The following is a 12,251-nucleotide window of genomic DNA, read 5'->3' on the forward strand; positions in this document are numbered from 1 at the left end:
TATGCATGGCATCTTTTGAAACTGTGCTCTTATGGGAAAACTGCTAACAATTTTTAGTCTTTAAAGAGACTTAAATTACCTGACTCTCTAAAAGAACAAAATCTTGAACTGAATTCATGCATGAGGTAGTCACGAGGACCAGTTCCTCCCTAGTGACTGAGAATGTGATCTAACTATTCTTTGCTTACCTTAAGGAATGTAGCTCTGAGTTTAGTAACCATAGATGGGTTTACCCTTATGCTCTCTTGCATGATGGATGTGAATCTGTAAAAGAGATCAGTGGTAAGGAGAATCCATGGTAGCCTTCATCAAGGGGAAATGTTAGGCTGGTCACATTACCTGTCAATTAACTGCCAAGCAAAAGAAAGGTCCCCAACGATCTGCATTGTAATCAGGACCTCTTCTTTAATGTTAATGGTTCGGATCATTTGGTGAAGAAACTTGCGAGTATCAGCAAGAAACTGACAGACTTGCAGATTTGATTCCAACTGGTGAAATTCTTGAACCTGTGTCACATAAATACATTTAATTAGAAAATTCCAAGTGGCTTTGGTGGTATTCATTTTTCCCTGAAAACACTTCAAGAAAGGCACGCTACTCACTAAGAATTTCTTGGCAAAATTTTCATTTCAAATGATAATTTTAGAAATGTATAAGCCAAGTCATAATGTAATGCACAGGTTTCTAGAATTAGAAAATGTTCTACTCTTTTTACTGTGTATGTATATGACATAATGAGTGGATACTTCCATCTTTCATCTTAGTCTCAATAAACACATATTAGAAAATCCTCTTAATTCTGAAGATTTGCAGGTTTGCTAAAAACAGAGTAAAAGTCACATCACAACCAGGGTGTTGGCATTTGGACATTATTAAGTTCTTTTTGTTGGATTCCTTAAAATAAAATAATGACTCTCCAGCATCCTGAAGTTGTAATGTATATAATTCAAGGTGCCTGGGCCATTGCTGACAAAAATAACACAAATGATAAAAAAGCCTCTGACATTTACCAAGTTGTTTATAGTTGTACTACAAAGTAAAAGATCCAGGAAACAAGCAAAATAGGAACATTACAAGTGGGGAATTGTCGGCTAGGGAAACTGATGCACTAACAATGGAGAACTGTTTTGTGTTGCCATTAACAATGACTAACAGACGTCTCAAAAAAAAAAAAAAAAATGAAGCCTGTAGGAAAGTATGCCAAATAAAGTATTACTTCTGTCTCTAAAGAGATATACTTATACCAGTTGAACAGGGTTCCAAGTAAGTATGGATGATGTTTTAAATAGCTGATGGTTACTGTTCTCATCCTTTTGTTTATTTTTCATTTTAAACCTAGTTAAGCATACAATTAAAATTTCAGGAGTGGGAAAATATAATAATTCTTTTTGAATTTGAGTAGATAATATTTGAGTAGATGAAACACTATTTCTTTTTTTCTAGAAAAGAAAACATCACTTATAGGCATATGATCATTATACAACTATGGTTATTGGCTGTGTACGCCTCTGTTGTCCCCCACCCCAAACTCTTCCCCAATTTAGAAATGGTGTCTACAGTGTGGTCTTGTTTTAGTTCTTGCTGTCTTACCACAATTTCCCTGGTTTCTATATTGTTTTCATAATTATTTTTCCAAGACTATATGTTTCTGCAAGTGGAAAGGTCATCAGTTTTGTCATGCTGATCACTTTCTTATTCTCCCAATTTTAGGACACTGGATATAATATTACAATGAGCAGAGTATGCCTTTTTTGTCTTCTGATGAAATATTCTCTCAGATGTATTTCCGGCACCAGATTGCTGGGTGGGTTGGAAACTATCTATGATTCATGATCCAAGCGCCCCCCTTTAAGAAGGGTTTTCTTACCTCCTCCAAAGCTTGTATGAGCTGCACCGTTTTCCTGCCGGCAGCAGTGGAATCATCGTGATTTAAAGACATGATCTGTTTTGAGATCTCTCTGAACCAAGCTTGCAGGTTTTCTACAAACACAGAAACAAGGAGAGACTGCTGAGACCCCAGGATTCCTGTACCTGTGGCTTGGAATCTACTCAGGAACCCCTTACAGATCTAGGTCTTGTTCACAGAGTTCTCGCTGGGTACCTGACATTGCCCTCAGGGATTCTCCACACATGAACCACCAGAGTGCCTTGGGCATGTGACCTGGGAGAAGAGAGAGAACTTTCTACGTCAGTGGCTCAGTGAACGCAAGTGTGCAACGATGGGCACAGGAGTGGGGAGGAGTCAGGAAGGAAATGAGAGCTGGGATAGAGAGTTCCCGGGGAGGGTGTTCTGGAGAAGTGAGGATGGGTAGAGAGAGAGGCGCAGGGACATTTGGTCTCTAGGTGAGGGGACAGACATGGACAGCAGCTTCGGGACAAAAATGATGATGGCACGTCTTGGAGGACGATGAGGGGCAACATGTCAGGAATGGGAGGGATGATCTGAAGAGCTGAGGGGGTGCCCTTTGCTCTCACAAACCAATTTCATACAGCAAAGAAAGGAAAGGGCACCAACATGCGCTGGGGACCCTCAGTGTGGCAGGTAAAGCTCGAAGCTTGTCTCACTGACTCTTCACAACAATTTATGCAGGGAAGAATTAGAAGGCATTTCTCAGATCAGGCAGCTGATGCCCAGAGATGTTCGGATCCCAGGCAGGGTCACACTGTCACTAAATGCCAGAGCCACGCTTTTCTCACTGGTCTGGTCTGATGCAAAGGCTTTGTTCTTTCTAACCCACCAAGTTGGTTCCCTGAAGTTGTTGTTGTTGTTTTATGAATGGGATGATTTCACTTTAATAAAAGCACTTAAGGGCTTCGTAGTTATTTTAAGATTCATACGAGGCATGCTAGTTGTAATTTTAAATTTTGTTTTGTTTTGTTTTTGTAAGACTGAGGGACAGCTCTGGGCTAGCAGAAAGAGCACAGGGTTTAGGTCTGAGGTGCCAAGCTCGATCCAGGTTCTAAACCTTTGCTACCTTCACCAAGTGACTACCTTTATAGCTTCAATTTCTTTACATGTAAGACAAGAATACAGATGTTTATTTCACCGTCTCATAAGGATCAAACGAGAAATATTTGTGGGAGTATTTCCTAAACTGAAAAATGCTATGTAGCCAGATAAAGCAGATGATTCTTTATCTTTGAAAGACCTTTGAAAGGATGTTGGGATTTAGAAGAACCTAAAAGCAATTAGAACAAAAATGAACATGCCTGATTCTCAAAAGCTAATCTGGTTAGATTGTTATAAGTAGTTCCTTATTTTCTAGACACAATCTAGTGACCTGCAAAACATGTTGCCAATTTATATCACATGAATAAAAACACAGCCAACTTTTCCCACTAGGAATAATAAAGTAACTTGAAAATACATTTCAGGCCTACCATTCAGCATCAAATAAATCAACAAAAGCCAAATATAGTAATCACAAGATCATACTGATTAAAAATAATAGTTTTTTTAAACAAAAAGCTATACCATTAAGCTTTTTGCAAACAAAAAAGCTATACTCTTCTACTATGTAATTAACTTTATCAGAAATGAATTTCAGAGTTAAAGCATTAAAAAGTTTATCATCTTAAAATTCACAATGGTAGTTTGGGGGAATTTTGAAAGCTTTCTCTCTCTATAAAAATTTAAGTGAGACCATAACTTTCCTATAGATAAAATTTCCTAAAAGAAGGGGAATATCATTAATAGCATTAAAGTAATGATTAATATCTTTAAGAGTAGTGTTTCAGAAAGTCTGCAGGTCCCCTCTTCTGCCACTAGATGGCAGGCACACCGTGGGGCAGGGGGTGGGGTAATGGGTGAGCAGCAAACATGATTAGAAGCTGAGAATCTTGCATACCATCTATGTTAGTAGTTAGTAATATTCTTGAGGGAAGTATCCTGAGAAGATCAGGACAGTTAGGTCCTTTTGTCCCTCCCCACAAATGCATGTAAGTTAATACACCAGGGGTGTATAATGTATAAGTTAACACACCCAGGGGTGCATACTCTGGTGAGGGTCAGGAATGAATTATGACTAGGTATAGTATAACAACCCTTCTAACCCAATCACATACTTCCAAAATAAGAAACCTTAAGTCCAGAGAGGCTACAAAGGTTGCCTAAAGGAGCACAAAGCTAGAGGAAGCTAAAACTAAGCTTTAGATCTTCATTAGCAACCCCCTAGCATACGATGATGACAACGTAAGGACTTTTTACTATGCCGCTTTCCAGTAATTTCTGTGTACACTTCAAGCACACCAATAGTTCCTCTTCAGCAATTACCATTTTTCTCCACTCGGGTTAGGGGTTTCACTCCTGAAAAGACATCAGCAAGCTCCATCATCCGCTCGGAACCCTCCTTCTTGTAATACTCCCATTTGGCTTGCTTTTCTGAAAGCATTTGCTTGAACATCTGTTGAAAGAGACAGAAAAGAAATTACTTAAGAGGAAGTCTAAATTAGGCAGTTTACCAAGAAAGCCTGAATGAAACCCAATTTATTATAAAAATATATGTCTAAAAGTAACATTACCCTGATGTCATCTCTCAAGCCGTTCTCCTTTGTATAAATCGAGGGGCAAAGCTAGACCACTGCTAAGACAGTGGTTCTCAGAGCAAATGAACAGAGTGTCACCTGGATGGCTTTAAACTTCTCAGATGCCTACACTCCACCCTTGAAGATTCTGGTTCAGAGGGTCTTGGGTCGACCCAGGAAACAATATTTTTAAAAGACATGAAACTTGGTGACCACTGCTCTAAGTAAAAATTTCTGGGGTCAGGGAAGGCTGAGCATTATCTTGTCTGATTAGTGGAGAATGAGCTAAATTACTAACACAAGTTCTTTCTTTGTGATCATACAGTAAGTCTATTTATGAACTCATGTCTTTATAAAAATTAAAATCTTATAAAGGGTTGGGTAGAGGAGGAAACAGTGTATCTCAAGTTGTTTTTTTTTTTTTTTTCCATTGAAATAAACTTCAGAAACATATTTAAGGTATGTCACAAATGTACCGGGGTTTATTTATTGAGTTTATTTATTTATCCTAAGGGGTAAATATGAGAGTATACTGATTTTTCTCTTAAATTCTTCATTCCTGGGGCGCCTGGGTGGCTCAGTGGGTTAAGCCTCTGCCTTCAGCTCGGGTCATGATCCCGGGGTCCTGGGATTGAGCCCCGAATCGGGCTCTCTGCTGGGCGGGGAGCCTGTTTCCCCCTTTCCTCTCTGCCTGCTTCTCTGACTACTTGTGATCTCTCTCTCTCTCTCTGTCAAATAAATAAATAAAATCTTAAAAAAAAAAAAAAAAAGAAATTCTTCATTCTTCAGCATCAAAATGAATTTTAAAAGATGAAGACTTCAGGGCACCTGGGTGGCTCAGTGGGTTAAGCCGCTGCCTTCAGCTCAGGTCATGATCTCAGGGTCCTGGGATCGAGTCCCGCATCGGGCTCTCTGCTCAGTGGAGAGCCTGCTTCCCTCTCTCTCTGCCTGCCTCTCCATCTACTTGTGATTTCTCTGTGTCAAATAAATAAATAAAATCTTTAAAAAAAAAAAAAAAAAAGATGAAGACTTCATTGCAGATGAAAGGATCAAGACTGGTGGAATTCTGTGGGGCCAGAGGAAAAGGAGTCTCAGTGATCAGGCAGGATGATTCAGCAATGCAAAGTAACAGAATGAGGAATTGTCAGAATTATTTCTAGAGTCTGCCCTATCTTTTCAAATGCCTGGGACCAATCAATGCCAGGTGACAAAGCAGCAGTGACTAAAAATAACACTGAGGCCTTCATCACTGACCACATGGCTTGAAGTCCTTCAAACACTAATTCACAGGTTGAACTCACAGGTTTTATCTTGCAAGACAGAACTTGGGAGAGGGGATGATCCTTCGGTTAGGAGATGTACCTTTATATAAAAAATTACAAGAAACAGTGGTCCAATTAGTTTATAGGAGAATCAGAAGGTGATTCTAGAAAAAGGGTTGAGGTGGAAGGTAGGTTAACAAACCAAGCTGAAATGTATTATCTCTCATTTGCTTGATTTGCATTGGGGTAGTTGGTTTCTTTCTTTCTACCAGATCTTTCTCTTTTGAAGATCTTTCACAATGAGTTGGTCTTCTTTTCCCTCTACCAGAACAGACAGAAGGAAGCTGCCTGTTCTATTCCAACAGATTCCAGAAAAAGATCAATGATTAGAAATGCAGGCTTGGCCAGGCAGATGACCCAGACCTGTCCTGATTTTCATGCAACAAGACTGAGCTACAGAACTCTTGGGGGAACTGGTGCTCGGTTCAGTTTCCTAACTGGAGTGAGTGCACTGATTCCTCGGGGGCGACTCTCACTTGCCTCTGCAGTTTGCTCTGATCAACAAGTAAGATGCCTGGTTCCTGCTCTTGGATCTTTCTTGGTTTCTTATCTTGGCTTAATCAGTCTCTCTTCCCCCACTGTACTGAGAGCTACTTGATGGTAGGGACATGCCTTGTTCATTTTTGAATTCCTAGCACCTAGCCGGGAACAGAGCAAGTATTCAATAATGATTTGCTATTCAGAGGGAAAACATTAACGTTCTTAAAGAGATCAAAAAGGGGTAGCATTTTTCTGATCTTAAACATGATACCCAGACAAGTCACTGCAAACTGAAAACACCCCGCACACACATTAGCATGATGTTAATAATCAGCATGTACTTTTCCTGAGCTACTAAATGGGGAACACAGTGTCCTCGCATATCTAGAAGATAAACATCTAGCATACCACTAACCAGACTGAGGCAAGATGAAGATCAGTTCCAAATGGACATTAACATCCACCGCTAGTTCCGGGTCCACCTGATCCAAACCCCCAAAGTTACTGGTTCCAGAACGTAGGCATTCCTGGGTATCTGCCACTTTTATTATGTCCACAGAGGCTTGTTATTTTTGCCCTAAGACTGACTTACCTCAGAATCTCCTTCAGGGAACCTGAAATCCTTAAAATCCGTAAGTTAACCTTGCTTAATTGCAAATCCTCCATCCTACTTAAAGGCCCTTTCTAGCAGGTTCTCATGGCTTTTCTGACAATGACTGAAATCCTGCCAGGCCCGGGCTGGCTCCTGCCCACCTTTCAACCTCATCTCCTACCACTTTCTCTCATTCTCTCCCCTCTAGCCAACTGGTCTTTCTGGTCCTTGAACTGGTCATGCTGTTTCCTACCCAAGAGGACCTGGGCGTATTCTGCCCCCTCTCTGGCACGGTCTCCAGAATGCTCCCAACCTTTGTCTTAGCTAACTCTGACAGGTTCCTTTTTTTGGGTCCCTTCAGAAGCTCTCGCTTCTCTTCTCAGGGAAGTTGGGGATAGCATCTTTGATTTTAGGTCCTCTGAGAACTATGTTCCTTTCCTTTAGAGCACTTTTCTTACTTCGCATTTACATTTTTATTAGTGCAATTCTCAGATTACTTGTTCGTATTCCTCATTAGATGGCCACCTACAAGTCTTGTACAATTTCCCCCATCCCTGTCTCCCCAACAGGCACTAAATGCCTGTTTTATGTTCAATCCTGTCCTTTTAGTGTAAGAACTATCGCAGACAGCTAGAATCATAGCCTGAGCCAGAGACGCAGATACAGAATCCTAATCCTTTTAAAAATAGTTTTAAGCATAAAAACACTAAGATGTCGATGATTATTTATTCAAGGGTTTTACCTCTTTCAGTATAAACTCAAACTGTGCAGTGTCCAACAGCAACTGAAAGAGGATCTTGGGATTGTACCTCGAGTCCGTTAGAATCTGGTCCTTGATTTGACGAAGGCGTTTGTTGTTTGGGTCACAGGCTAGAAAAGGGAAGAAAAGAGTTCCTAATTTATTAAATGTGTAGAAAACGTGAACCATAAGGGGGAATTCTTAAAAACTTTCCTTCACTTTCATTTTAAGCATATGAAAATAAGCAAAACATACACCATGTACAAATACACACGGAAAAATATAGTGTATCTATGCCACAAGTAAATGCAACTGAACTTTTAAAATATGACAGTTGGATCTGGCAAGGAATGTCATTCATGATATATTATAGAAGGAAAACAAGCGGCAGAAAAGCGTTCCAAATTTTGCAGGCATTCTCGGATTGATTCATTACTGACTCCAGTACCAACAAGCAGAGCCCTCGGACACCATTCCGTCAGTGGGCCGGCCTCCTGATGTCCTGTTTGCAGCTGCTTTTGCTTTAGGCATTGCTCTCTGGCATTCAGGGAGGACGCTCTCGGTTTTTTGAGACTGCTCTCCTCAGAAAGGCTTACTTGCAAGGTTGGCACATCTGGGAACTCAGATTTCGGGAGATGCTACCACTCAAGCACTAGTAAGAGTGGGCCGCTATGCCCAACTATTTGTACAGTGTGTTTTATCATGGCCACCTGCTTTCCCTCTAGGAGTCTGGAATATTGATACATGCCAGGCAGAGACTGCCTGTGATCAGCCCCAAATAAAAACCCTGGACATGGGAGTTTCCAAAGAACTTCCCTGATTGGCAACACTTTACACATGCTGTTGCAATGCATTGGTGGGGACAGGGGTTCAGTTAAACCTACCCTGTGCGACTCCACCAGGAGAGGACCTCTGGAAGCTTGTGCCTGGATCCCTCCAGACTTCACCCCATGCGCCTTTTCCCTTTACTGATTTTTCCTTCTATCCTTTTGCTGCAATAAATCACAGCCACAAGTGCTAATACATGCTGTGTCTTCTAGGAAGTGATCATAGCTACGGTGGGCTTGGGGGTCCCTGACACCAAGGGGAAGCAGGGTTACCCACACAAAGATATGGCACCTCCAAACAGGAAGAACCAGACCTGGGAGTGTTGTTCCTTGTAAGACCCAAGGGCATGGCAGGCACTCGAAGCTTCCTGAACTATCTACCACCAAGGCCCAGAGAGATTCTGGCAACTAGGCCAAGGTGACAAAATTAGGCAGGGATGGACCCAGGGGCCAAATCTCTAATATCCTGATTCCCTGCTCAGCCTCTCAACTCCCAACCAAAACTATTTCAAATAAAATAAGCAATTTGTTAAAGGTATATAGAATTAAAAAAAAAATACTGATATTTGCTGAAATTAGTTTGTGGGGCCAATTATTTATTTAGGAAAAAATAAGAAAATATGGTAAGGCACAAAGAGTTACAAGTCAAGGCTAAATGGAGTATAAATAGTCAAAATAAAAAATTTAAGGCAATGAACACTGTCAGAAAATTCACATTTGATAAGGTTCAAAGTCCCTGGTTGTTGCTCTGGTGTCACATGGCTTTCTTATTTTCTTAGCCTCTCAGTGGTATCCCAGGATGTCTAATGTATACAGAAGGACTGTGTTGTGTATGTCAGGGGTGTTTTCTGGTGTCTCCATTCTGGTGAAGCCTGCAGATGGCCATTTTTTTTTTTTAAAGATTTTATTTATTTATTTGACAGAGAGAGATCACAAGTAGGCAGAGAGGCAGGCAGAGAGAGGAGGAAGCAGGCTCCCTGCTGAGCAGAGAGCCCGATGCGGGACTCGATCCCAGGACCCTGAGATCATGACCTGAGCCGAAGGCAGCGGCTTAACCCACTGAGCCACCCAGGCGCCCCAGATGGCCATTTTTTATACTGATTTCTAAGTCAATCCATCAGGAGGAAGACTCATGACAATCTAGAGAAGGGCTCAGTTTTCATGGGAAACCTCAGAGTAGGATTATTATGCATTCGTCACAACTATCTAGGAAGAGCTATATTGGAACCAGTGACGCTGACAGCACAGAGACAGTTTTTTCAGCTTCATATCTGCCTAACAAAATCAAATAGACCAAACTGACAAAGAGTTCCATTTGTTTTGTATTAATTCTGATTTAATAAGAAACCACCTGAGACTAATTTGCTTTCATTTTCGGATAGAGAACATCACCCTGCATTAATAATTAATTCCTTGGTAGAAATCAGGGATGGTTCCAGCATTCTCAGAGGCTGATCCCATCTCTGAAATCTGACATGCAGGAATGCAGACTCAGAGAACTGAGGCAACGGATCTTAGAAGCACGGTACCCTCAGAGTCAGACTTCAGGAGCCGGGCAGCCCTGCCTGCCTGGGTTGGCTCTGAGCATGTTTCTTCAGAAGCTTCAAGACACTGGGGAGGCATCCAAAGCCTGGGCGAGATGTCTCCAGCGGATTAACAGGAGGGAATATAAAGAAGACACATTCCTTCCTACACATGACGACCGGAAGCACCATAAAAGCTAAATAAGCAGTTACTTTCCCCACACATGACTCATCATCAGATAGGTAAATCATTTGTTTCTGGTAAATGATGACCTTACGCAATCAGGCCAGACAACTGCCAGGCACAAAAATGGAAAACAGATGTGCCTGAAGATAAATGCACAGAATAGTGTTTGTTGTCCCTGCAAGGGTGCAAATCCCGGAGACTCCCTGGCTCCCAGACTGGAGTCTTGGAGGTCAGGCCACGGTTGTGGGGAAGACGACACGGAGGCTGAGTCACTGGAAACCCACTGTTGGTTTTACGACAGAATACAACAAGGACCCGAGTTGTTTACATGCTTGAGAATGTAAGACTGGTAAAGAAGATTCAATACTGAGTCATTATAGCAAAATCCTCAAATTCAGACTGTAGTTTATATAAAAAAGAAATGTGACTAACACCAGATCCATTATATGATTCAGCGTCAGCCATGGTATTCGTGCTGTGGGTAAACTGTAAACTGGAGAGAGATGTAGGCAAAAGAGTAAAACGGAAAAAACCAAAAAACAAAAAAGTGGAAAGTAGCACTTTTGAGAAAGGTTTTGGAGCTGGAGATTTCTAGTGTGAAGAGAGAAGGCTGAGGAGAAAGTCCATGTATATTCAGAGGTACAAAGGATGAAGAAATCCACCTGCTGTCTTCACTGCTGACCACTCCCAAGACGTGGAACCAGATGGGAGCTGGAGGGAAGAACATCTTTCCAGGGGAGGGTGTGGGCTACGGGCGGCTGTGGTACCATGGAGGCTGCAGAATCATGGGCAGGATTTTTAGAGACACGGCCTCATCCCAAAGCACAACCGTTGAAAGCAGTGCCTGTCTCAGGGTCAGTCTGAAGCGAAGTTTGTTGATGAAAAACAAAAAGCAGGAGGCTTAACAGGGCTGCTGAATGACACGCCTGAGAGTGGGAAGTGCATGCGCTCCAGGTGAGTGAGATCGTTAGTTCATTAACATCAATCCAGCCTGTACTAAGTATGAGGAATTGTGTCAGCTCTCAACTAGCTCAGGTTAGTCCAACCTACTTATTTTTCCATTAAACCAGGTTTCTTTCTTTTTTTTTTTTTTTTAAGTCAAAGTCATGGGCCCTGTGGAAGCATTTCCTACAATCTGTGAAGCAACTGAACTTGAAGGCCCATGGTGTCTCCAAGAGGACTGTGGACCAGAAAAGGTTAAGACCCAGTCTACCTTTATTAGGCACTCTGGTTTAGCCTGTTCATCAACTTTGTGGGTCCATGTTTTCTGTACTTCCCAAAGTATACCTTCTTCTCTATCATTTCTCCAGTCTAGAACTTGTTACTTCAAAATCCAAGGTTGGGGCGGCGGGGGTGGGGGAGGTTGGGCAGTCTGCTTCTGTATTCTGTGTGGATCCTTTCCCGACCACCTGACTTCTCTATGTCAACAAGCACATTTCTCTCCTGCTCTGGACTCAAATCCCAAACCCCACCATGTGTTTTGCACATCTGACCCTTACATACTGGATTAGCTCTTGTATTAGTTTCCTGCTGTAACTGATCACTACAAACTTAATGGCTTAAGAAGACACAAATGTATTTTCTTATCATCCCGGAGATGAGAAATCTGAAATGGGTCTCACTGGGGTAAAATCAAGAAGTCAAGAGATCTATGTTCCTTCTGGAAGCTCTGGGGGAAATCCTGTTTTCTTTCCTTTTTCTGCATTTGAGGCCACCTGTATTCCTTGGCTCGAGGCTCCATTCCACCTTTAAAACCAGCAATGGCCTGCTGAGCCTTTTCATGATGCCACTTCTCTAGTTCTGACTCTTCTGCTTTCCTCTTGCCCATTCAAGGACCCTTGTGTAGATTACCCCAGACCCATTGGGATAATCCCAGATAACTGAACCTGACAAAGGGACTATTCAGGTGGGCTGTTACCTTGTCCAAGTAGACACAAAAATGACTAACTTAAAAAGCAACTTGATTCTCAAGGTGCCTGGGTGGCTCAGTTGGCTGAGTGTCTAACTCTTGATTTTAGCTCAGGTCATGATCTCACGGGTCATGAGATGGAGCCTCT

General features: G+C 41.8%; 1 protein-coding gene across 3 annotated transcripts in view; it reads right to left on the bottom strand.

The window, feature by feature from the left end:
• Positions 1 to 12,251, bottom strand: part of WASHC5 (WASH complex subunit 5) — a 58,431-nt gene that overhangs the window by 27,761 nt on the left and 18,419 nt on the right. For all 3 annotated transcript variants that reach the window (XM_045078118.1, XM_004743548.3, XM_045078119.1), the window contains exons 10-14: positions 7,661 to 7,788; positions 4,274 to 4,403; positions 1,868 to 1,980; positions 340 to 506; positions 189 to 264 (exon numbers count right to left, since the gene is read on the bottom strand). In XM_045078118.1, the coding sequence (XP_044934053.1) occupies positions 189 to 264; positions 340 to 506; positions 1,868 to 1,980; positions 4,274 to 4,403; positions 7,661 to 7,788 (614 nt within the window). The remainder of the gene's footprint in view (positions 1 to 188; positions 265 to 339; positions 507 to 1,867; positions 1,981 to 4,273; positions 4,404 to 7,660; positions 7,789 to 12,251) is intronic.

Source organism: Mustela putorius, unplaced genomic scaffold (genome assembly GCF_011764305.1).
Source record: "Mustela putorius furo isolate JIRA1106 unplaced genomic scaffold, ASM1176430v1.1 tig00000228_pilon_pilon_pilon, whole genome shotgun sequence".
In the NCBI taxonomy this organism is placed as follows: Eukaryota; Metazoa; Chordata; class Mammalia; order Carnivora; family Mustelidae; genus Mustela; species Mustela putorius.